Below are 27,636 nucleotides of genomic sequence, written 5' to 3' on the forward strand. Positions count from 1 at the left end.
AGAGACTGAATGAAGACTTTTTCTTTGTTAGGGAACTGGAGGATGGGAAGGGTAGGGTGATCCTTGGGGGAAACGAGATAGCTGAAGAGTTTGCTGTTTTTTATGAAGCACTTTACCCGAAGCCGCACACTCACACTGACAAGGTTGCTCACAAATTGCTAGATAGAATTGCGCTACCGAAATTATCCGACCTTCAGAAGCTACATTCAGAATTGGATATCACGGAGGTAGAAGTCACAGAGGCACTCTCAAACCTTGAAAACACCAGGGTAAAATGGTATTCCCATAGACCTCTGGAAGAAACCTAGTACCAAGGTCACAGCACACATGCTCAACCTTTTCAAAAATGATAAAGACATAGATGACTGGTCCTAAAACCTGTGAAGGGTGACAACTGTGTTTTTCCCCAAAAAAGACAAACTCCCTACCAGCTGTTCCTCATACAGACCCATTTATCTAATTAATTGTGAAACCAAGGTCCTACATAGAGTACTTGCCAATAAACTGTTTTGAGTTATGCCCTCTAAGAGCCACCTGGATCAAACCTGTTTCAGTCCACTAGGTCAACCAAGATGAATATTAGTCATCTCCACATTACAATTGAATGTCCCCCTCTCATGGTCGACTTTGAAAAAGCCTTCAATGCTATATATTGACACTTCCTATGGTATATAATAAATGTATAGGCTTTGGGGAGGGGTTTCTGACCTGGGTCAGGTTACTCTACGAACGGCCAATTGCATCGGCCAGGATGAATGGGGTAAAATCCCAAACATTTCCACTAGAGAAGGGGACAAGACAGGGATGAGATCTGTCCTCGCTGCTGTTCACTGTGGCCATCAAACCGTTGGAGAGTTGGCTGAAATCTGACTTGGGATGGATGGTTACAGCTGGCCCATTGGGCATGAGGATAGGGTGGCAGTCTATGCAGATGACCTCTTAGTCTTCCTGGGGAATCTGGTCCACTCTGACCCACGTGTGAACCAAATCCTTGACGATTATGAGTGTGTCAGCGGTATAACAGTAAACTTGTAGAAGCCAATTCCCACTACTGGGGCAATACACCCTGATTGCACTTTCTGGAATGCTTGGGAATATACATCTGCACAGAATGGGGGACTTTTCTTAGATACAACTTAGAACCAATAACTAGTCGCTGTTTTAGGGACAGTCACTACCAGTGACTAATGGGAAGGTCTACCCTGTATAAAATGTTGGTGCTCCCTCGGTACGAATACATTCTGCAAATTCCGCCTTTTGCCATCCACGGTAGGGAGATTAAGAAGATTGACAGTATCCTGAGAGACCTTCTTTGGCAAGTTCGTAACCCCAAATTGCCCTAAAGACTTTGCAAAATTCGGTCTGGGAGGGTGGCATTGGACTACTGGATGTCAGTATGTATTACTGGGGCAGCACGATTGGCATCGGCCAACGATTGACTGCATGGCAATCCACATTTACATCATATAAAAGCCAAATGTGCATGGATGTATGATTGTGTGCCACTACAAGCGTAATATGAGTGAAACATGCATTCCCTGGGGCCACACAATATCAGGAAAGAAGTCACAAAACACATTGGGCTGGGTGGGACAAATGACACTCTCCTATCCAATAATGGCACAACAGAGACCTATATGGCGTCAACAAATTAGGCACTGTTAGACTCTACCACGAAAGAAACATCTGTGTGCTGGGGGACTTGGTGGATGGAGGTGCCCTTCTCTCATTCCCATAACTCAAGGCTAAATATGACTTACCGGCGACCAAATGTTACTGATACATTCAACTCAGCCATGCTTTACAGACTCATAGCAAAGATTCCACCATTAGAAATCAACCTGATAGTTGATAACATTGACAATAATGTTACCTCCACTTTATATCATTTCATTCATTATGTCTTATAAATCACGTGAACTGACATAGTTAGGAAACTGATGGGAATCGGATATAGGCTCATTGGATCAAGAGGAATGGATAGAGGAACTGATGTGCCCTTGCAAGGCAGCGGTATTGTCATGTTTCCTACTGACAAAGCTAACAATCCTACACAGAACCCTATTAAACGCGTACACTGCTCTTTAGAAGTAAGCACTCACACCACCCATGATGTTTATGATGCATGACAGCTGTAGGCTCCTTTCTTTAAATTGTATAGCTGTATACGGTGGGGCACAAATTCTGGTACTCAATGTGGAACAAATTATCAAGAGTTATGGGCGCAGACATAGCACAGAACCCGAAGTTACTGCTACTAGGAATATGGCCCGATACCTCGTTTACTCGCTATGGAAAGATCTTGATATCCACTGCTATACTGATTGATTAAGCATAACATTGCCATGTCGTGGAGCAGCAAAGATACACTGAACACCGCACAATGCTGTTCAGATGTTATGATATGATATGGCATTTATAACGCGCCTATACACAAGTTGATGTCTGTATGTTGCTGGAGAAGCATATATGCACTTCACGGGGCTGTGCCGATGCATTTGCAAAAGTATGCGACAAATGGGAAAAACACGAGATAAGCTCTGCGTGGAACGTACCCGGGGGAGGCAGAGACCACTTGTGGATAAGAATGTAGTGTGTAATGCTACACTGTGTTACAGATAGAGTACCATTGTTCGTTGTTTCAAAAGCTAAATAAACCAATAAAAACACATTTGAAAAAAAATAAGCCATGACTTTCTGTATGCGTTTGACTTTTTTAAACTATGCCATTTTCATTTAAATTAGTGTAGGTTTTACCAGCGATATGTTTTCCATTGTTATGACTTTGACAAATTATAACATGTTCTTCTTTTTTTTTCAGGCTCTGAATGGATTTGTTTTAGTGGTGACTTACGATGGACTTGTCTTCTATACCTCCTCCACCATACAGGATTACCTGGGGTTTCAGCAAGTATGTTTTCAATCATAAAGAGAGAGAGAGAGAGAGAGAGAGAGAGAAAGAGAGAGAGTGAAAGAGTGCTTCATGACTTTGTAAACTTCATGATATCCTATACCACAGATTGTATATGTTATGTAACTGAACATGTATACTGTGATAAATCACCCACATAATGGTCTCAGGGTGCTGTGACTGACTATCTCGGAGTTATTGTGCACAGTGCTGGGATAGCCCAATAGTAGACTGTGCAGGAAAAGGGACAGAGGTGCACGGCTAAGGAACAGAGGGCAAAGATAAAATGAAAAGGAGAGGGATGATGTTTTTGATACTTTGGGTGCATGTTGATCCAGACAAACGAGATAAGAAATCTTGAGGGCAGGAAATATAGGGGGTACATGCAAAGGGTCTGTTGGAACAGATAGTATGCACATGAAAAATAAATCACTTTTAATAAGTGTTGTGTATGTCTGTGTGATGGACTCGAGATGGCGGGTTTTTGTTGGGAGGGATGTGGGTCTCAGATGAAACAAATACCAGAATAGTAATAATGGGACTGCAAAGGCTACAGGACAAGAATAGCCAAGTAAAGAATAGACTGTGTGATATATGAATGTGAAATGAAACAGACAAAAGAAGAGTTGGATAAGTTGAGTGGTCATACGTCTGATTGCAGTGGGAGCTTGGCATCTTTGTTGTATGACATGCTATAGACTGGCTTTCTATTTTATGAATTGTTATAGTGGGTAGAGTGTAGGTAAAAGTAAAGTAAGACGGCCTAATTAAACGAGGGTAAATATGAATGGGTGATGTAGTACTAACACAGGCGAAATCTGTATGTTACGCAGCCTAACAATGTGTTAGAAGACTAACCACTGAAAATGTAATTTCTGGCAACATCTTATTTTATTTTGTATTTGTAGATGACCCAGTTACTGACAACTGTGTGATGATTAACAGACACGGTCAGCGCAGTGCTGTGCCATCATGGGGTTTTCAAGCTCATAACATATGCAAAGAAATAGTGTTTTGGTGTGGTGATCTTAAAGCAAACAGATTGAAACTAAAAGTCCTAGTTTAGAGTGATCCAATCATGTTTCCCAATTTCTGGAGCTTGTCCGAGGTCTTTGATGAATGTCTCACAACTGCAGATATAAGCCAATGATGTCACCTGTCTCGGATGTTGCGTGTCCCCCAGCACTTCACACACCACACACTCACACAAAACACAGACATTTGACTGGATATAATGAAACCCTAGCAGCCATTTTAGGGCTCTCTCAGGGAGCAAGAAAGGGTTTGTGTGTGGTAAAACTGCCATACACATACATAGCAGCCATGAACTAATGTAACACTGCCACCAACCAGTCTAATGTAATGCATTGTAAGTATGTTACATCTGCATTGGGAATACTATAGAAGTCTGTTTACATGTTCTGACGTCCTGTCCAACTTCTCGGGTTTTCTGTAATACATGTTACCCCCATCACACACAACTGCTGTTCTATGCACATCACCACATGCCTGATATTCTACAACATTCTGTTTCAGGGTCGTTGGCTCATTACGAGTATGTTGGTGCAGAAAAATAGTAGCAGTAAAGGGAATTACCTCCATTTTTCCCACTATGCCATACTACGAGTTTGGCACTGGAGTGGATGATTTACCTCCAGCATCTTGCTGGAGGTAAATCCTCCCACGTTCTGCCAAAAAATATGCAAAATCGTCAGAATTAAAGCAGCAGTAATTCTGCCAAAATCCCACATGGAGTCCTATGGACTCAAAATTATTGGGGACTAACAGAGCCACCACCATGTAAATCCGCCGGACCAAGTGGTGGGAATGGTAATTCCATTGGCCAGTATTTTACCACCGGAATACAGCCCAACTCGTAATGAGGCCTGGTCTTAAAGAGACAAATCCACTCCCTGTTCAAACACATTTGAAATCGGGCACGTGCCCTTTGTACAGCATGCTGTTCCTTTGCAGCTGGCTTTGTGCTTTGTGATTTTTTCCTGTAACAGCGTCACAATGCCTCCAGTGTGCTGTGCGCTTTAAAAATGTTAATAAATAAATAAATACATCCCTTACCTACATACAAATTACATAGCATGCATAGTGACCGGTTATTTTGAACATGTGTTGTGGTTCTGGTTTTAGAAGACCAGATTAGGAGAGGTAACTTTCATGCATAGTGCATGGCGGCTACAGAGAGCTACATCTGTGCTGAATTAGATTAGATTCACTCACTGCATCCCCTCTCTCATATTTTAGGAGATGTTAATATTACGGATGTGTTTTCCAATTCAAATGTATTATGGGCATGTAACATTTTTATAACACTCGTAACAGATTTGGTATTTCCTCTCCACGTGACAAAACAAAGGGCGTATTTGTACGCCAAGTACAACACAGCACCTTATCATTCTGATGTGGTCAGGAAGTCTGGGCACGTATTTTTTTAATGCTGAAAAAGAACAAAGAGGACACTTGCGCCAATTTACGTGGCTGCTTTCATGATATGCATCTAATAAAATAAATATGGGAAGTGCTCTAACAAGCAATACGTTTTAAGACTACCACCATGTGGATTACCGTGTCCATCCGGAATGCTGATGCGTATTGCGATTTTACATTTTGGACACTTTCTGTTAGGCTCTTAAGTCACACAAAGCCTCTTGGATCGCACTTTTAAACTAGACGCACACGGATTCTCATGGATTACACATGGCAGTCTAAATATATAAAAATACTTCAAAGAATACATCAACACTGTGCGTATGGAAAACCCACATCATAGCACAGCATACCACTAATATATAGTGGCTGTAATGACTTAAAGGAAGTGTGGCTCTGATGTCACAGTTTATCTTCTCTGATGTTTTGACTCCCTGGACAACTTGCACTGGGTACATAAGGGCACTTTTTGAGGTTTTTTTTGCAGCCTGATGAATCTGTGTCACATCTCTTGCCACAATAGCCCCCCTCACTATATGTTGGCTGAGTCTGACTTTTTATGAATGTACAATATTTGTATAGTTCAAACCTTCCTATGAAGCAAAGGAGTAATGTACATACACACGGGGAGACTACACACAGTTAAGGAGAGGGGGGATAGCTGGGAGGAGAACTGGAGAAGTGCTGGGGTGGCTATTCCATAATTCGTGATGACTTAAGCGGAGTGAGGCAAAGTGAGTCAAAGAGCAGTCTGGCAGTCCTGTGTTACTGACTCTGTGTGTCTTGCCTTCGCTCCTGCTTGGACTTCTGCATTTATAAATAGTTTGACCTCTAAGCCCCCAAGGGCTACAGTGAATAGCTCAAGTGAAATTGTCATTGTGATCAGCCGTGAGCTAGAAGAGGTTGCCGTCTTGACCCCGCTGCCTTCAGTGAATCATCTCTACTGGGCTAATTACTTTCATCTGCTGTGCCAGAGCTGCAGCTTCTCTGCCTAATTGCTTTACTCACTACTAAAAGGAAGGCACACCGTGTAACGCGCATGCGCGGACTTCGCCAGAGTGAGTCAAGGATTAGTCTGGCAGTCCAGCAGTAAGGCAATGCACCAAATACAGTTTGTGGATCTATTAAGACCTTGTTCTTGTATCTGGCCATGTGTGGCTAGCCTACCTAGAGTCACATGCAGAGATTGCAGCCCATGGTATACAGGCTGAGAAGAAGCAGCACCGTTAAAAAGTGCACAATTCAATTGAATAACAAAATGAGGAGAAAAAAGCACAACATTGTGCATTAACCACACATTCTACAGCATATTTGAATGATAATTCTACACAGCTTCGAACCACAGCAGAGGCGGTGTTAGGAATTAAAGGGATTGAAACTGATCAGGGTGGGGCTATCAAAACAGAAGTATTGCTGGAACAGCTGACTAACCCGCCAGAGCAGAATGTTGTTCCGTTGGACCTTCCCAGCATGTCTCCACCAGCCAAAATTGACAATACCAACACATCATGCTCATTGGAGCACTTAGATCTAGAGGACTTAGACAACTGCAAAAATATTGATCTAATTTCTGATGTGTTGATTTGGCCCCTACAGTGTTGCACAAGCTCGCCAAACGAGTTTGTCTGTCTCTGGTGCCACTTTTGTCAAATAACCCGATTTGGGACATGCTGTAGGAAGTCTCGTTCCAATGAGGCCGACTAACTATTCGCCAACCTTATTTGACAAAATAACATGTCCCGACGAAACTCTTCTGACAGCAGAGTCCTCACCTGCTAGGTTGGGAAGAAGCAAGCGGCAGAACGGCCCTAATCAGAACTACATTGACAATACCGAAAATTAACAAGTGATAGGCGCTTTATCTTTCCCTGTACTTTCCAGGATCCTAAACTCCATGAATAAGGGTCATGATTCTGTACAGAATGAATTTAGGGAGATACGATTAATGGGATCTGTTTGCCAAAGTGAATTTCATTGAGGGGAAATTTATGCAAGTGGGCAACGACCTATACAAATTCCTGAAAATGTACAGCCTGCTCTGGTTGCCTTGCCCACCACCACTCTTTCTGATATTAGGACAACTGCTATATACGTTAGATGTCAAACTGTGCCATTTCCTTCACCCTCACATAATCTATCAGTGCATCAGGATCACAACGTGCTTATATTACAACAAGATACTGTCCACTCAAATACATTTGCTAACCAATTTGAGCTGCCCATAATAGAGAATAGGTCTTTCGATACTACCCCTAAGGAGTGGGTTACATTGGGGTACGAATTATCAATAGCTTTACCTTTTCAAGAACAGAAAGAGAGGAAGACATCTAAGAATATAAAAAATGCTCAGCAGAAAAACAAAAGGGGCTCTAGAATGTTTCTCTGCTCCCTTAGAAGGACAGAGGGGCTAATTGCGGTCTTAAATGTACTCTCTACATCGGGTCTTAAAGTTCTATTGGGAAGGCCTGTGAAGAAAGTTATAGGGCCTCGTAATGGACTGCCTACATCACAGCAACGGGCTTCCTTACTGGGTACGGGCCTGCCTTTGAAAAGTACCATCAATAAACTTTCTAATGACCTAGTTTATTAAAGCCAGTGCATGAAACAAGTCGGCCTAATTTTGAAGTCCCAATGCCTATCTTAGATCAAGATATAGCTAATGAAGAGGACTTGATCAAGCATATAGTAGCGTAGCATGACAATTACAGAGTGGTGTCAAATCAGGTACCAGAAGAGATCGTGGTGCACTTAGCAGGGCCTTCTCTGCCTAAGCCAAATACAATAACCTCTAAACCAATCGTCCAAAAAGCAAGCATTCCAGATAAAGGGCCTCATTACGACCCAGGCGGTAAGGGGTTTACGGCAGCGTAAACAGCGCCGACCCTTACCGCCTGAGTACGAGGTCCCTTAGCGCCATGGCGGATTTAACACCTGCTTTTAGCAGGTGTTAAAATCCATGGCGCTAAGGGACCATGGAGTTAATTACGCCACCGTAATTTACGGTGGCGTAATTAGCGCCTTCCCCACTCCCATTATGCCCTATGGGGCAAAAATGGGAATGGGGAAGGGTAAATGAGGATTGGGGACTTACCGCCCGCCAAGGTCGGAATGGGGCGGTAAGTCCACCAACCACCATGGCGTAAACGTAGTTTACGCCATGGTGGTAAAGTCACGGCCCAGGCGGTAACTTACCGCCTGGGTCGTAATGAGCCCCAAAGTGTTTCCTCTGTTCATCTCACTGGAGGAGGAAGAAAGAAGACGATTAATTAGTCAACTGAAGTATCTAAAACTGGGGCTGAGGTTCAAGCTCAACAAGATCACAAAGTTTTGAATCCTTTAAGATTGGGAAGATGCGGGTGGATGACTCGTTTGTTGGTCCTCAGATTGGGGCAGAATCACCTGAAGGTCAGCAGGGGTGTTGGGGGGTTTAAAATATGTTACCTTGGAACGTCTATTTGCTATTAATGGCTTTTTTTTCTTGAATAGGTGTTATGTTCTTACTCTTTTTGGGGAAGTTTGAAGTATCTGACCACTAAAGATCTGGCCCAAGTACATTTCACAGGAACATAGTTGATCTGGTGAGACTAGGGTTTCATTCAGATCTAGTTAAAGACATACTCCTACGGGAGGGCCTTATATTGAGAGAACTAGGCTACCTAATTTCTGATGCTCCAGTTTCTTCAACACAGCCTAATACAACATTGGGTAGTAGAGTGGTGTGTCTCAATGTTTGGCCTGGGATGGTTGTGCCAACCCTGTGGGATAAGGTTAGGGTTTCAGCTATGGGTAGGTGATACTGTCTGCAACCGATGAGGAGGGGGAAGGCACACCTTGCCAGCCAGATGAAGGGAAAAGTGGTCAAGAAGTATCTCCTCACGATAGTGCGCTCAGTTTCTTGTCTTATTCTTTCACATCAATGGTACCATATAAAAGTTTGTGTGTTGCCAATTATGTTTTAATTCAGATTACAATGAATATTACTGCATATTACTTAGTTACAAACATATCAATATGTGACTTTGGTGGCATACTAAACAAGTTACCTACAGTTGGCGTGCATGAGGCAACAATAACCTTTGGCGCACCTGCCTTTTTGTTTCGCCATTCCTGTGGCTTTTTCTAGGCTAAGTTTCAGTAGTATCTACCACAGCAGTGTGTGGTCAACTGAATCAGTGTGTTACCTTCAATTCTAACAGAATCTAGGGGCCTCATTATAAGTCAGGCGGTAAGGGGTTAACGGTGCCGGTAAAGGTGCTGGCGCCGTCAACCCTGTGCCGCCTGATTACGAGCTCCCCGCGCAGGACCCGCTCTGCACGTCTGGTTTTTCCAGACGTGCAGAGCGGGTCCCGCGAGGGGAAGAGGGAGCAAACAACAGGCCGCTCGTAATCGGCCCATTGTTTTCTCCCTCTCCCATTCCCATTCAGCCCGATAGGGGCTGAAATGGGATCGGGGAAGGTCCTGAAGGGAGGAATTATCGGGCCCTCCGAACTCAGAATGGCCCGGTAATTCCCCATTCTGGGAACCCGGACTCGATTTTGGCGGCAGCCATGCCGCCAATAGCGGCATGGCTACCGCCAAAGTCGTAATGACGGCCTAGGTCTTTCATGTATTGCTTAAACCATGTCATAGTATTGTGTTACATTCAGATTTTCAAAACACATACAACATTGTCAATGATATGTGTGGTTGTGTTCCATCTGTGAGTGGTCAGTTCCTGCTTCGGTAGGTGGATTCTGATTTGAGTAATAGTATGTACAGATCCTTGGTCCTTGCGGCAAGTGACTGTGATCATTGGTTGATTGAGAATGGCTTGCTACTGTTAAGTAGGCAGGGTTGTTCTTTGGTTTCTTCTGTTTTGTCCACATGCTAAAGTTTCTAGTTTCTACGCTAGTATTTTGGGGCGACCTTTGTAAATCTTCTGTGTTATATCATGCGGTAAGATCGTTCGTGATGAGCAGGGTTCTGCTGTTTCCAACACTGGGGTTTAATCTTCCACAAGTCCAGGAGCCCCAGTAAATTCAGAAAGGTCAAAAGACCATTCAGTTAAGGGGTACAGTCGAGTACAACAAACAGTTTTGTAAGACTGGGCCCATATTTTAATACACTGCATGCTCAGGGGGTCACAAGAGTGGGACATAGGTGATATCTGCACACAACAGTGGTTACATGGAATACACATGGATCTCAACATTTGAGATCTAACTACTGTTTGTGGGACATTGCTGATTTCATTTGGGGGTTTACGTACATTGCAATTTTGGATGGTTTGGATGAACGGCCACATAAGGGTTTAAGAGGGCATACTTATGGAGGGATGGTATGTGCAATCTGTCATGCTAGTGGTGTCACAATGCATAACTTGAAGTTGGGAAGAAACAACCTTTTGAGCATCAGACTTGAGTGGACAGTGAAAAGGTCAGCCATAAAGTCTTCATGAACTGTTTTGAATGTTTATTTTAACCCAGGGGCCACCAGCGGACAGTCATTTGCAGTTTACATCTCAGACTGCTTAGAGAAATTTGTAGGGGAACAAAGAACAGGTGTTTTACTATTGGTGACATGAACAGCGAGTGCCTCGATCAGCATTATTATGATATCAAGGACAGAAGAAAGGCCTCAAAAATGTTAAAGCAAAGAGGGGACGTAATCAGGTCCACCTTGGAATTGTGGGATATGCCGCTCCTAAATGGGAGCCTAATGGGTGACTGTTAGGGAGAATTCTCTGTTTAGGCTGAATTTCCCTACCTAGTGAGTCCCCCAGCAGCTTTGCTGGATTGCTGGGGTTTATTTTTTTCTCCTGCCAAGAGTGAGACTCTTTTACCCTCACTCTTGGGCATGTTGAAGTGTGTTTTCTTGGATAAACCTTGTGTTGAATGGGCTATGGGGTCTTTTACTCCATAGGGCCTCATATATTTTTGTGATGTGGGTTACACAGCACCCTCTGTGCCGTAACCCAGGGGTGTCCTAGGGACTCCCCAACATAGACTCCATACCCTGGGACTGACTACTGTCTCCCAGGGCATGTAAAGTCACCAAAGACTTTACTAGTCTTAAATCCTGAACAGAACCAGTACAAACCATCATATTGTGGACGTACTGGCTGGGGCAATTCGATTGCCCCAGGGTCTGTTAGTCGAGGGGGCACGTCTCCGTCCCCCCTGATCGAGTTTTGGCTGGTGGCAGTGGAAACTACGTTTTATATTCGACCGCGAATATTTTCCTATGGGATTTCCCATTGTTTTAGGCTAACACATTTAATTATTTATTTACGGTAGCCTTAAACATACCGCCGGTTTATATATTTATTATTGTAACTCCGGTTGGGATTTTTTGCCAAAACTTGATGCTAAAATGGCGTTGGCATTCGCCTCTGTAACTCTGACCCAAAGTGGAGCCCGTTGTCCCACTTTTGGCGGGCTTCTCCACAGAAGCCCTCCAAAGTGGTGCCACTCTGTCTGGGGTACTTAGGAGGGGTGGAGGGGGATTTAGGCACCCTGGACTGAGTTACCTAGGTAACTCAAGTCGCACTCCGTCCTGATTGGCCCAAGTGGTGAGCCGGCCGGCTCACCACTTAGCATGTTTGAGTGACAGCTAGGCTGGGTGAATGGGGGTTTGCTGCATAAAAGCAGGGCTTTGGGGACTGGAACTTCAGAAGTCGCCACAGGACCTAAGAATCCAACGAGGGACGAGCTGAGCTGATCTGCTACGACGACACCGCCGGTGGAGCCCTGCTGAACCATCTCACCACTTTTCCCGACGACCGAGGAGAACTCTTAACGGAGTGGCTCCTTCCCTTGACTGGTGGGGACAACCAGTTTTCACCTTCTTTCCGCTCTTCGAGGTATCTCGTGGCCGCCTTGCCAGTGCCAAGCACCCCGGCAACCGGAATACCCACCACTTTTACCCCAACCGCGAAAGTCGGTACGACCCTTTAACCGGAGGACTCCGCGGCTGGTTTCTTCCCGGGCAGTGCAACGACCTTCTTCTTCTGCTCTTCAGCGAGATCTTCTTCTCCCCTGACCGACGTCGAGCCTTGCTGCCACTGCCTGGAACAACTGCCCCCGCTGGAGGATCCTTTCCGTTAAGGTACCGTGTTCCGCCTGGCTTCCCTTGCCACCGACTGTACGGGGTAGTTTTAGCCCCCGGCTTTCGATCCTGGGATTGCCTGGGACACTTTGGCTAAACTTTCTAAGCCTCTCTAACTCTTTTCCGAACTCTTTTGCAAGACTCTGAATCCCTACCAACTGTGTGATCTTGGGCACGTTTTCGCTCTGTCTGCTCTAAGAGTGGGCCCTGCTTAGTGACTTTTGCTCACCTGTGACTTTGTGCTTCTTTGACCTTACAAAAAGTGTTCTTAACCTTAGAGTGGTGTGTTTATCCTAATTCTGCTCCTTCTCCCTTCTTTTTACCTACTAGAGTGTCATCTAACGTTAAGCGATCACCTCTGTTTGAATTATGTGGTGTTAACCTAGAGTTGTCTAGATAGGAATAAGGATTGGGACTGCTTTCCATATAACTGTGTTTAGAGTGTTTTACTATATTTTGCTAGAGTGTGTTCTTGAAAATAAATACTTATATACTTTTGAAACCAAGCTCTGGTCAGTGTTTGCTTGTGCTATTGTGTCTGAGTACATATTGTGTATACTTTGCATACTGCCTAACTCTTCTTGAGGGAAGTCTGACTGCTCAGCCACAGCTACCAGGTAAATCTGGGTGGTGCAGACTGCTACCAAGTGGGTTTACTGCTATACCTGTAGTCTTAAATCTTTTGCAGTGTTCCCCAAGGGAACTGCACAGGTTTCTGCCTAACAGTGACATACCAGCAAATTACACCTGGGGTAACTAGGTGGAAAAATCTACCTTAGATTATGTATTCATTTCGAATCATTTGGTCCCTAGATGTGAAACCCTGCTGGTAGCCTTAAGTGAAGGAAGTGATCATCATCAGGTTATATTGAAGTTACCTATGACAAATGAAGTAGTCTCAAGACAAACCTATGGTGTTTGTTTAAAAATACGGGGAGGATACCATGCAGTCATTTGGCGACCTACCCTGTCGAGTCAACTGAATGCCAGAGTGGAGGAATGGTATGAAGAGGACACATTTGAGAAGATAGATCCAATTAATTGTGTATCCTTAATCCAGTATCTAACGAGAGGGTTGGTTGCAGCAAGGAAATTGGGCAAGGCCTCAGTTCTGAGCAACTATAAACATAGATGTCACCACACTCTGAGGTTTTAAAAAAAAACAACTCAGATTAAATATTCGCTTAGCAACTAAGCAAGGCAGACTAATTATGATAAAGGTAAAAAAACTGAAGCAAGTTTACATAAACTGGTTGAAGACATAGTAACACACTATATCAAAAATGCTGAAGTAATGTTAAATGCCTCCATTCGGGAGCAATACTGAGCTTCTGGTCTTTGCTGAAATCAGCATATCGTCAAGTCCCGATACAAATCCCGAGTCCCGATCGATGGGTCGTTTGGAGTGCCATTTTGAGGCATTTTATAGAAGTACTAATGAGGTCAATGCTACAGCCCTGGACGAGGCTTGCTCATTTTAAGGTACCTCAGCTTGGAACATCCTAGACATTGATATAGAGGGCGTTCATAAAGCAATTCTTAAAGCGAAGAGTTCAAACACGGCTGGACTTTCAAACATGACGTTCAAATTCAATCCCTTACTTTGGGTAAAGTTCTTGCTGGAACTTTTCAATATTATTATGAGACTCCAAAATTTTCCCCCATCCTAGCTGGAGGCTATAATTGTGGTTATTTTTAAAACAGGAGACCGGCTGAATCCGACAACTATCGGCCGATATCTCTGCTGGATGCCACCAATAAAATCTTTTCAAAATGTATGTTAAGCACACTCAATTCTTGGGCAAAGAAAGCACAGTGCCTAGACTTGAAGCAGTCAGGGTTCAAAAGATGAACTAACAACTAATTGAATTTTCTAGTATTGACGTTGTTAATTAGCCAGGTAGTGGAGTCCAAGCAACCGATGTATTTTGCCTTTCTGGTTATAAATAAGGCCTATAACAGCGTCAATAGAACTAGGTTATGGAGTAAAATGCGCACAAAAGGTTATCCATCCTCGCTTATGTCTGTGTTAGAGGCACTTCATAAGAGCACCACAGTGCAGATAAAATTAGATCAGCAAGAAACACTTTCATATTGGGTTAAAACAAAACAAAGGTTATGTCAGGGGTGGTCCACTGTCTACTCTATGCAGATAATTTGGTACTTGCTGACTATACTCCAATTGGGCTTCGGAGCTCACTGGAGGCAACCAGCAGGTACTTTTAAGATCTAGGGCTGGACCGTATATATCGAATATAAGGTCCTGTTGATGAACCCTGGGAAAAAGAGGGTAGGTTGACCTGGACTATTAGTAATCCATCCCGGGTGTTGTTACGAATTTTAAATACTTGGAGGTCTACCTTTGGGATAGAAACCTCCCAGGCCTCTCAGGTGACATTATTGAAAGCCAGGATAATGAGTATGTCTGCCCAGTTGAGGACCTGAGAAAGGAAATTTGGCAGGTTTTCAGTAAAATCTACAGTATTAATGTACAAACAAAAATGTGTGCCAAGATCTATCCATGCGGCTGAAATTCTGGCGGATGGTTGGAATTGGACTATGTTGGAATTACCTATGTGGAAGAAAGTGCTGATTCTCCTTCTAGGGACGACATATGCTGCAATTCGTCACAAACTTGGCTTGGTTTCTCTACAGGCATGCATTGAATGGCAACATATTCGGCTGTTAAGATTTATTTTGGTACCACTTGAAAGTACTCTTTTTACATCACTCAATGAATTGTGGTTTAGCTGGGCCTGTAAGGTTCTTAACGCATTGGTTGTTACTGCCCACCTGATATTAGCCAATATTGATTCGAGTGAAGAAGAATGAATGCACTGTCCGCTTAGTGTCAAGACAAAGGAGAAGGAAACGACTGGATTCCAAACAGAGAACAGTTGGTGGGTTTTAAAGTGTTTGAACACTTTGAATTCGATATCAAGCCACACAGCATGATCAGCCATACTTAGAAAAACTCCCTTGTAGAGCATGTATGAGGGCATTGTAGAAAATAAAGCTAAACCTATTTCCAACTCCAGATGCATTGAGAGCAAGATCCAAAATCCAGAGGCAGGAGAGCCTCTGTCCCTACTTTAATAGGGGCGTTGAACCTTAAAACTTTTAATGATAGACTGTACGGCCTTGAAACGTTGTTTAGAAATGTTGGAGGTTTGGAGGACCAACATTTTGATCACCTGCTGGGAAAAAATGTGGCATTGTTTGCTGACCAATCCACATTATAAACTTTTGACCGCTGCAATAAGATATCATAAATGTATTCTTCCAGAATGAAAACCGAAGTGTGTCAGACACATTCATTGAATATTTAGACTATGTTGTATCTCAGTAACTCAGTTCTAGCCTTTTAGATCTTGTAATGGTCTGTCGCTGACACATAATATTAACTGGGAGGACTTTAGTGTTTTAGTACATTGATATTCTGTAGTGAGTTTCTAAGATGTTTGTATTGTTAATGTAAGAGGGGAGGTTAGGTGAATCGTATTGGCAGAATGAATTATGGATTGTCGTGTAGAAACTGGGGTAATTGTTATGTTAATTTTAATTCTTCTTTGTGATACAAAATTGTTGTTTCTGATATATGTTTGTTGATTGTTGATGATTACTTTGTATTTAATGTACTGATTATATTTATTGTAAAATGGCTGACAATGTCATTGTTGATGTGAAATTGTTTCCTAATGCTGATTTTTGAAAAGTTTAATTTTAAACAATAACACAATAAATAAATAATGATCCAAATAACATATGTTAGAGCCAAGTCAGAGCCTTCCCAATGGGTAACTGAGTGCTTCCCCAGCTGCAGTTTCCCTATGTATGGAGCACCCAAGCTGGTATTACCAAGCAAGCCATTCAAGGCTGGGTGTATTTTGCTTACCCAGTTTTGACTGTCCCAAGGAGATATGGTAGGGTGTTCAGATCCCAGTACCCTGCCAGCAGAATCCAAACTGGAGCAGGAGACTCTGGTAGTAAACTGTGGCACCTGAACATGCAAACTGGAAACATGGGAAAGAGACACCAGTACCTCCAGTATGGCTAGACTCGGTCTGAAAATCGACTACACTGATTTTGGAACCATAATGCTCCAACAGGTATGCAGACCTAAACTTCCTAAAATATACCATGACTGAGTGCAGGGACGGGGTTTCCCCTTCATGTGCCTTCACACACAAGGGTTGACTTCTGCCAGTCCACCATTTCCATTAGGATCCCATTAGTGATTTAAAACAGCGGTTTTGATGGCCAGCCAATCAGGATGGCCCACAACCCACCAACACCCAGGCCCAAACCTGCAGGCAGTGTAATGGCTTGCCCATGGCCATTAGCTGGTCTAAACTAGTTCAAACCAATATGAAGGCTGCCATTGTGGACTCACATGGGCATAATGACCATTTGATGCCTTTCTCATGGTTCCCCTAAACAAAGCAAGCACCTAAAACAAAAGTGGCTAAGAGAAGAACCCTAATGGAAACATTAGTAGACCGGCTTGCAACCATGGTGAAGACAATACTAAATATTAGCATACACCAGCCTTCCCCCTGAAACAAATGAACGGTAAAACAATCACCTTGGGGTACAAAAGGGGTGCCTTATAAGCACCCCTTTGCCTGGGAGCCTAATGGGCGACCGAGGACCATATAGTTTTAAGGAATGGAAAAGGGATGTAGTTCGGCAGGAGTCCCTGTGACCACCAAAATATATTAGAAACCCCCAAAAATAAAAGGGTAAAAAGCAAAACGTGTAGGATCCCATATAATGATACTGCAAAAATCCAAAAGTGGAATTATTTACTGATAATAAGCATATACAAATGATACGTTCAATGATGCTGCATTGTTGGAGTTTGATGGGTATGTAATTCCCAACACACAGACAAGCAAGAGAGCCCATTTTATAGGATAAAAGAAGACTGAATGCATTGGACTGAATGCAATGCCTTTCCCAGGGCAGAACCAGATTAACTGAGAGAGATTTTAGGAGCTGGGGCACAGACTGAAAGAAAGAGTTTATCTGGCAGAGCTGCTTGAAGTTAGTTGATTCCTGTACATGTCCTAGACTTTCGAAGGACAGAGTTAGTAACATTACCTTAGTTTATTTAGACATTTTTCTTAGGAATTACGTAACTGCCAGATGGCATTCAAAAAGTATTTCGGGAGCCCTATTTAAAACCTATATATTTGAAAAATAGGATATAGTTCAGGGTGTATGTGCATTGTATTCTATAATTCTAATTGAACATCAGAGTAGCAACATCATAATGCAGTTCAGGATCTGTGGTGCTCTTGCACAGCACAACATTGAAGTGTGGAATGACGATTTCTTAGATTGGTGTCTTCCAAAGTCCATAAAGCAACTGAAATCTATTACTTAAACAAAGAACTCGTGGGACTGGAGTGTAGTACGGGTTTACCGGATTCCTTGAAAATAGTGAGTTGGCCCTCCTGTGTCAGCGTTTTAAAAGCAAAAAACTCTGAGAAATGTGTGGGAGTGAGGGGTCGTTTAGGGCCCCCTCATACATTCAGCACGATGTAAACCACTTGCTTGTACAATAATGGGGGATGCCCCATTGCTCGCATGCGCACTAACAGTGGCAGATGCAAGGTTGTTGTGTGGGACACTTGGCTTCCATTTTGTGTACTCTCGACTCCATCTTTGGGCTAGGCCTCACTGCGATAATACAAAAAGGCTTCTCTCCTCTCTACAGCACCGCGCACACCACGCTCATGGCCCCCACCTTTTCTCACTCTGTCTGAAAGCTTTGGATCTCCATTTCTCACGGATGAACGCCTTATGGCCTCTTTTGATGGGCCTGGGCCCTCCCCACAATTTGTAATCTCACTGACCAAGACCTTAAGCCCGGTACTTCATATAAGTCCCGATGAGCGATGTTGTGATTTTATGTATGCGATTTATAGGTTTATGATAATATACTCAAAGGAGTTGTAGTGACCATTATTTAGTGCATGTCTAATGGTAGTATCTCATGTTAGCTTAGTTAGGGCCCACCCTACCTCACTGCGACCTGACCCTCACCCCACCTGGACACAGACAGATGGACCTCGTGACGCTCACCCTCCCGCAAACCAAGCAGCCAACCCGAGAGGAGCAGCACCTACAGGCACCTATACATTTCAGCCTTGTCTCCAATCATAATGAACTTTTGTAACATCCGTATCTGACATCAATGATGACGCTTTCTGCCCATATAATCAATTGTAAGTGTAATGTTTGCCAGGGCGCTCTCAAGCAGCAGAGTTATCTGGATGCCAATTTTACATAAACAAAACGTAACTCTCGCCGCCTGTTCTCTTAGTCTCATGCCCCATTGGGGTGTCTCATATTCATATGTATTTGCACGTATAAGTCGGGGAGTGAGCCTTTACAGAAACCCAAGCATTTAAAATAGTTTGTCACAAATCCACATCATAACAAGACAGAATCAAATAGGCTCCATGGCCAAGCTAAGAACCCATAGTATTTCAAGGGCAATTGGTGAACTGTTCGGTAAAGTATGCAGATTTCTCAGATGCCCATACTAGCTACTGGTTGCAGAGAAAACTAAATACATTCTTTTATTTCAAACTTTATTCTGGGAACTGCCTCACCTTTTGATTTCAAGGGGGAGGTGGGTTGGAGATGAACATCATTCTCTATAGTTGGCTTATTGTTCCAAAAAGTCAAATCAAGCAATGCCATGTCTAGAATATTCATTCACATGTGTTATTCTATGCATGGATGTTAATGTTAACAAGAAAAATATGTTGGATATTATATTTGGAACACAAATGTTAGTGAGGCATCAACATTCCGATCACATTTTCATTTCTGCAGACATGCTGCCAGTATACGTGTGTACGGTTTTTGGTGTCTTCTCCAGCATTTCAAGTTAGAGCACCATCTTTGAATCTTTTGATTTACTAATTTAAATTAAATGAAATATTGAGATTAAAACAGCATGTTTCTTATCCCAGAGAGTTGGGTGGGATTCTTGTGATGGGGTATATGAGATGAGTGCCATTTTCATGACAGATACAAACCTGGAAAATAGTAAATATACATACCATAGACATATTTCATTATATTACAGTGACATAGCAGTTATGGTGACATTATAGCAAGGACAACATAAGCGTTACTGGCCTTCACTGGTGAGCCTAATATGAACATGTTTCTTACAGTGGCATGACATTTTTAGTCTCTACTAAAGTAGGTTTCAAATTGACTCGTATAAAACAAGTAACATAAATTAGCCTAACCAAAATTAGCCTGATATGGGATAAGTTAACATAAAATTGACACTTCAACATTGATTGTAAAAATAATTGTGTTCAAGGTTCTATATGCATAATGCTACAATTAACTGTATGTTCAATCTGAACAATTGCAAAGTAATTTCTATTTTACAGAACTTTCAAACTGTTGAATAAAACATTACAAAGGTGTCTGAAACATATAAACATATAACAAACATTAAAATGCAAATATGTGCTATTAAGTGACCAGATAGTCCATTTGTTAAACTCGGAGAATATACATTTCTCCTAAAGCAAACCTATAATCTAAGTCTCTATCCACATCACTCACATTCTAATGGCAACATTTAAAATCTAATGTCTACCAGGTACGATGGAACACCCTCAACATACTATCTTGTCTTTTCTCAATGCAAGCTAGTCTTGACCAATTTCCATTAAATAAAGTCTTGCCTGCCGCAGGACCGACCATGTCAATTGTTTCCACCAACATACCATAGCACTGTGCATACGTTTCAAATAGTATTGTTCTAATTCTCCTTAAATACACTGCATAAACAAATGAACCTATTCAGACATACATCAGGTATGTCACTCATGCCACTATTTGCAACCAAAGTCTGGGGATATACACAAAACCCACAGATGCATGCACACTCATGGCTTCCTTGACTGGCAAGGCTCCTTCCTCTAGGCATTCTTTGACTTAAAGCATAATTATTGAGTGACAGTCACTACACCCTCATTTTTACCACACAAGAATTATAATTTACATGGTACCAATTCCTTCATCAAGTTTACAAATGTACATGGGAATAAGGAAATTCTCAAATTCTCTGTTATCTCCACTGGGGAAATTCCTCTGTTTAAAATGTACTTACACATTGCCCAACAGGTTCTAAATCCTGTCTGTGGTGTCATACTATGAAATTAAATGCAGTTGTTTCGTGTTAATAAACTCCATGGCATATACCACAGATCCACAGACTCTGATTACCCTGCTGTTTAATCTCTCTGGCACTATCATATTCATGCCTGCTTGATACTTTCATTTCCTTTTGCTTTATCACTTAATACAAAAAAGAGTAAAAGAGCCACTACGTGCTGCCCTGGAAATATGCAAAGTTATACTATATAGAAATCACATAGGTATTCAAAGGAATTGAATCATCACACTTAAATGGGCAGAATGACAAACTCAAATGAGCGTGGAGTCAGTGAAGTCTGTATTTAGTGTAGAAAACACATTGAACACAGTTTATGATTGCACTCTCATTCCTAATTTAACAGTTATTTAAGAAAAACGAAATATGATAATCCTGCTGAATTTCATACATATGCAGTTGATTTACAATTATTTGGTCATAAACATCGAACATATATGAACACACAATTCATTGATAACGAACACCTACACGCGTTTTAGCGATAGGAAGTGCTTACTAACAGTCTCTGTGAAATGAACCTCTTTCTCCCACATAGGAACCATGATTATTCCCACTCTCACATTGACTTTTATTTGGTAGCTGTTAGTATGGCACTCTATGGGCCTCATTACGACCCTGGCGGTAAGGGGTTTACGCCAGCGTTAGCTGCGCCGACCCCTTACCGCCAATTACGAGGTCCCCTAGCGCCATGGTGCTTTTAACACCTGCTTTTAGCCATGGCGCTAAGGGACCATGGAGTTAATTACGCCACCGTAATTTACGGTGGCGTAATTAACGCCTTCCCCACTCCCATTATGCCCTATGGGGCAAAAATGGGAATGGGGAAGGGTAAATGGGGATTGGGGACTTACCGCCCCGCCAAGGTCGGAATGGGGCGGTAAGTCCGCCAACCACCATGGCGTAAACGTAGTTTACGCCATGGTGGTAAAGTCACGGCCCAGGCGGTAACTTACCGCCTGGGTCGTAATGAGGCCCTATGCCTTTTGTAGGGAGAGAGATAGAGAGAGAGAGAGAGAGAGAGAGAGAGAGAGAGAGAAAAAGAGAGAGAAAGAGAGAGAGAGAGAGAGAGAGAGAGAGAGAGATCTGGGGGAAACAACAGAAAAAAGGTATGTGTCAGAAAATAAGTTTAAAGAAGCATTATCCATAGTGCTTTAAACCAAAAAACAGACAAGAGGATTTTAGTCATGGTGATGTGCTGTACTATGTACTGCTTTCATAAACATGTATAAATGCCATACACACCACTGCAATGATAGATATACACCAGACTTGTACAAAATGGTACACAAACTCCAAAATCACACATCCATCCACTTTCTACCTAAATACTGGTGTCTAAACTACACCACACAACATGCATACTTAAAACAAACCAGACAAACTAGCAATGAGAGTGTGTTTTTGTAGATGCAAATTGTATTGAGCAGTTAGAAATTCATCTGATGAACAATAATCGGGAGGTTTTTTTATTTAATCCACCATTTTTACATTTACAAACTGCAATGTTTCTTTTTTTACCAATTGATTTGATTTTGTACCAACTAGATTCCTTTCTTATAGCAAACGGATATCTTTTCTGAATCAATAATGCTTTTGTCAGCAATGAATTGTATTTATTTAGTTGTAGTTATTTATGAGAACTCACTTCATTTTAGCATGTATGTTGGCATTGTTTTATCTAGAAGGGGTGACTTAGATTTCAGATAAAATTAATATGTTCTTACATTATATTTGGAAGTCACCACATTGCACAACGCTACGAGTATAGAAAGGAAGTGGTTACATGATATTACTGGATTTTGGTAAACATATTTGAACCCCAACCTACGTCACTGCGGGCACCTTTGTTGCTTCTGCTTCATATACTTTACTATGCAATCCCTTTAATGTGGGAACACCACACAGCGATATCTGCCTGTCTACTGGACCCAGGAGGAATGTTTGCCTGATGTACAGCATTGCATGGGGGTGAGTTGAATGAACGCAGACGTTTCTAAGAGTTTACGGCCCCAGCGGTTGCTTAAGAATAAAAATGAACCCCCATTATCAGCTCGATTTTTCGGTGATACTATTGCCCTTACATATAAGGTCAAACATGTACTAGTGTTCAGGATGCAGATCGAAGGAAGTTGGACATCATAGAGGGAGTCAAGTGAGCTTTCATTAGATTGTCGCTCCGTTCCTCCTAATTGAATGTCATGCAGTGGAGTTGGAGCACTTGTGAACTCCAAGTTGGGCCACACCAGCACTCTTATCTAAATGCTGTAGTCCATATTATTCTCAATCTCACTATCTCGCTTCCATCGTGCCAACTGATCACATTATGCCCTGTACAATTTGATCAATAATATATGCAATTATTCGCCTGATGAGTTCTTCAGTCGAGCAGCTGGCATCACGAGTTTACACCTAAATGAACATAAAGACAGAAGAGATGGTAGCTTTTCAGTGCACGCCTCTCACTTTTGGAATGCCCTACCAACTGAGGTTAATCGATAAATACTTTGAATCGGTGTAAGCGCAATTAGCAATTAGCACTGGGACAGAAATTGCCCTGTTACGAAAACATTTGCACCTGAGTCACAAAGTGTTTTTCAATGGCAGAGGTTAGGATTAATTCCTAACCTTCCAGCGATAACCTCTTTGTTTTTTCAACGTGATGCACCCATTGAAAACTGCTTTGTGAATCCTGCCTACAGCACGTTTATTATCGCAATGCATGTGTAGCAATATGGCAATATGGCAAAGGTAGCGTCAAAATGCCTTAAAACTATAATGGTTTTCACATGGGTAATTTTTGAACTAGTTCTAAATGCACTTACACCGAGGCAAGCATTTTGGAATGTCGCCATGAATTTAAGTGTGAATTTACTTGTACTAATTTAGCATGCAATTCTACCGATCTCACACATTCAGCCAGGAAAAGAAGCTGCTTTTTTTCTCAAATAGAATGGCATTGCTGAAATGTGCCAGGTGATTCCCCAATAGAAGTGGGACTGCACCCTCACCTCAATTTTAAATAAAGTGACTTCACTCTATCTACAGCAGCGTATTATACATTGTTACATCCATCCCGAATCATAATTCCTCCAACAACATTTTAAACAAAACACTTAACTGCTGTTTTACTGAAACATGATTCTCAATACTATGGGCCTCATTCCGAGATTGGAGGTAGCCATGGCGCTATTTACGCCATGGCTGCCTCCAATACCGGGTCCGGCACTGGTCTTGTTCAATGGGTCCCCATTGAACAAACCATTCCCCATTCCCATTTGAGCCCCCATAGGGCCAATGGGAATGGGGAGGGTGCTAACAACGGGCTCACGACTAGCAAGCCCGTTATTAGTGCCCTGGTCCCTTAGCGGGACCCGTAAGGGACGTGTGGTCAGACCACACGTTCCTTACGGTTCCCGCTAAGGGACCTCGGAATTGGGCTGTAAGGGATTACCGGCACTGGCCTCCTTACCGGTGCCGGTAATCCCTTACCGCCTAACTCATAATGACCCGCTATATCTGATTTAAATCTAAAATAATAGCTACTATCTATTACACCTTATTGGTTACAAGCTGGCGTTAGGATAGACACTGCATGACTGCATCTTGTTTGATTTTGGTATTATTGCAGACAATTGTAAAGGCTGCACGTTAGTGTTGCTCTTGGAATGTTCCCTTCCTCCTACTCTTTGCCCATCGTTTCCTTTCATTCTCACTCTCTATCCCTCTCTTTCCTTTCACTGTCCCGCTTATGTTCTCCTTTGTACTTCTCCTCTCTTTCACTTTCTGCCGATACTGTTCCCTCTCTGCTCTAGTACTCTCCTATTTCACCCTGCAGTTAAATTTATTGGCATCACCTCCTGCTACTCATGTCTCAGAACACGGTACATCTCCAGAACATCTCATCCCAGTTGCTCATGAATGACGTGATTGGGGCGCCAATCCTCTGGTCTAAATTATTATTAGTTATTCATCCTGTTAGTGGAGTTGCCTTCAATTCAAATGGAATGGCTGCTTTTCGATGGGGGCAGTATTGCTCGGGAATCTAGTTTTACTACTTGCTGCAGACATAATCTTCAGGCCTGGACCCAACATTCCGTTTCCAGGTCCTGTGAGCTCCATGGCTTGATACAATTAGCCACTATCTATGCAACACATCTTCCTGTTACCTTGGATGTTTAAACATTCACAGGAAGCAAAATGCATTTCTTCAATTACCAAATTGACAATTACCAAATAAATAAACAAACAAACAAACAAACAAAAATGGACAGAGCCTCAACTTCAAATAGGGCCTGCTTCTCCTACTACCATAAATGACACGGATACAACTAGGCCCTAGATCCAACATGGTGGGACTCTCACTAACTTGGCACATAGTCCTTGTGTTCACCGCAATACCTCTGACTCCTTGTCTTGCTTGTACCCTATTTCAAATACCTTGTCACATACTCCTCAAAGTGCTACATAGGTTGATATTGCTAAAAACACTAACTGCCACACATCCCCCTGCAATAACCTCGATATCCACAGCACCATTGCATTGTTGCTATTTCTGTAAGGCTTTATGATACTTCTAATGTATGTCAAAGCTAACTACAAATGACACGTGCGCAAACAGCTGTGCCAAACAGTAAAATACTAACACTAAGGGCCTTCTAAGATATTTTGGGCAACCTGAACCTTTTTGCACAATTTGGACACTGCACTTGATTCCAAAAGAGGGTTACCAAGAGCAATGCCAGAGGTTAAGATTTATTCTAAACCTACCAGCCATCACCTCTTTTGTTTAGCTATTGTCACCCTAACAACCCACTTTCCCACGCCCCATTGTATACTCCTCTTCAGATCATTAATGACCTACACAACATCATGAAGGACACACTGTCCTACTTTCACTCCCCAACCTCACTATAGCCTTTGTGACAATCGACCACACCATTCTACTTAACATCCTATTGCACGCAATGTAACTCTCTGGCACCATCCTTGACTGGTTCACCTCCTTCCTCACTGACAGAACATACTTTGTTTTCATGGCCCCTTATCATTGCTACCCCACCCCAGTCATGTGCAGCATCTTGCAAGGTGCTTCCCTGCCTCCACTCCTATTCAACCTATGTGTAGAATCCCTTGACAGACCCTTAGCAAACACAATCTCGCTTTCCACCAATACACAGAAGACACTCAAATATACTTCCACACCTCATCACCATCACAAATCCACATTCTGAAATTAAATGTTGCCTCTCCACCTCCCTGGATGACCACCCACTAACTCAAGTTCAACCCTTCCAAAACAAGATACTTCTTCATTTGCACCCCTAGGCACAATCTGACCTCACCTCCTGGACGAAAGAGCTCTCCATAGACCACCTACATATTTCCCTCTCCACACCTGTCAAATCCTGTGGATTTACCATTAACTCTCACTTTTACTTCACACACCACATAACTGCATTCAACAAAACATGCAACCTACAACTACATCTCCTATGAACAATCAGACCATTCCTTCCCCCCTGATGACTTACGCACCGCTGTCAAAGCACTGGTTCTATCCAAGCTTGGCTAGGATAATGATCTTCTCACTGGACTCCTTAGCAGCATGCTTGGCCCCAGCCAAGCCATATAAAATGGAGTAGTGAGGCTCACCCTCCACCTACACCAACATTCACACATCACCCCAGCTCTCACCCAGCTCTACTGGCCCCCCGTACCCAAGAAAGCACCTCTGCAGTCCTGCTGAAGTAGGGTCAGTGTCACAGTACATGTTGCATAGAGCATTGGGATTGCGTTGCGGGTTTAATTTGTGGGAATGAAAAATGACATAAGGATTCCTGGAAAAAACAGTCCTTCTGTGATGGTACATGCGCCTCAAAAACCCATATTCCCTTCATGACACACTCAACCCATCACCCACACAAATATCAAACAAGCGAGCCAGCATTCCACTCTGAACACTAACGTGCACAAAAAATAGCATTTGCCCAGATGGCACCCAGAGCATGGAACCCTATTGTTTCACATTTGCACTGCACCCTGCATGACCACTTTCGGAAACAACCTCAGAACATATTTCCCCACATGTAATCCAACCTCTCCACCTCTCCTGCTACCACTTGTCTATCCTAATCTTCTTGTCCTATCCTGAAAACATTGTGTAACTTCTGTTTCGCCTTTTGAAACTTTGAAACGTGTAAAAAGCTCTGAGACACTGTGGGTAGGGCTAATGCTGAGCTACAAAAGAACAATAATAATAAATTCCCCTTAAATAGATTCTATGTCTCAACTTGTTCCCTCGGCCAACTGGTGTCTTCTGTCTCCCGAGGAGTTAGGTTAGAGGCAAGAAAGCACACATAACATACTTAAAGCCCTTTCCCCTTTCTGTACTTGGGTCCAACAACATTTAGTAATGGTGGCCTGCTCATAATACAGTCAATTTCAAAGTTTGGAAAAGGAATACACACAATATATGAAGGTCTGGTTTGATATGGGACTGATCTTCAATCCTGCTGAAGGTAGAAACAATGCCACAGTTATATCACCCAGAGCATATGAAGTGCAGGCTAAATATGCGGACCGCTGCTCAGTCCCTCTGAAGTAGGATCACCGCCACAGTTCATGCTGCATAGAGCATTGGGATTGTTGGTTTAATTTGAGGGCATGAAAACTGATGTAAGAATTCCTGACAAAAATAATCCTTCTGTGATGGTACAGTGAGGCTTAAAACCAATCACTGGCAGTTTTGCATGTGGAATATGTACTAATACCATAACAATGACAGATGCTAATGTAGGCACATCTAGTATTTGGACATTAACACTGTCAGAACAAGGCAACATCATCAAAGCTTGGTTGGTCTTTGGCAGTCAGGAGTGGCTGAGAGTGGTGAGCTACAGTCTTTCCACAGTGTAATTGAAGGAGGAGCACCATCATAAAGACTCACACAGAACACAGAGCGTTAGCGGAATCGTTCGTC

General features: G+C 42.7%; 1 protein-coding gene across 1 annotated transcript in view; it reads left to right on the top strand.

The window, feature by feature from the left end:
* The window catches only part of AHR (aryl hydrocarbon receptor), a 723,464-nt gene that overhangs the window by 396,775 nt on the left and 299,053 nt on the right, over window positions 1-27,636 (top strand). Inside the window, exon 4 of the mRNA XM_069648615.1 lies at window positions 2,822-2,911. Within this exon, the coding sequence (XP_069504716.1) occupies window positions 2,822-2,911 (90 nt within the window). The remainder of the gene's footprint in view (window positions 1-2,821; window positions 2,912-27,636) is intronic.

Source organism: Ambystoma mexicanum, chromosome 2q (genome assembly GCF_040938575.1).
Source record: "Ambystoma mexicanum isolate Mex_15411 chromosome 2q, UKY_AmexF1_1, whole genome shotgun sequence".
Classification (NCBI taxonomy): Eukaryota; Metazoa; Chordata; class Amphibia; order Caudata; family Ambystomatidae; genus Ambystoma; species Ambystoma mexicanum.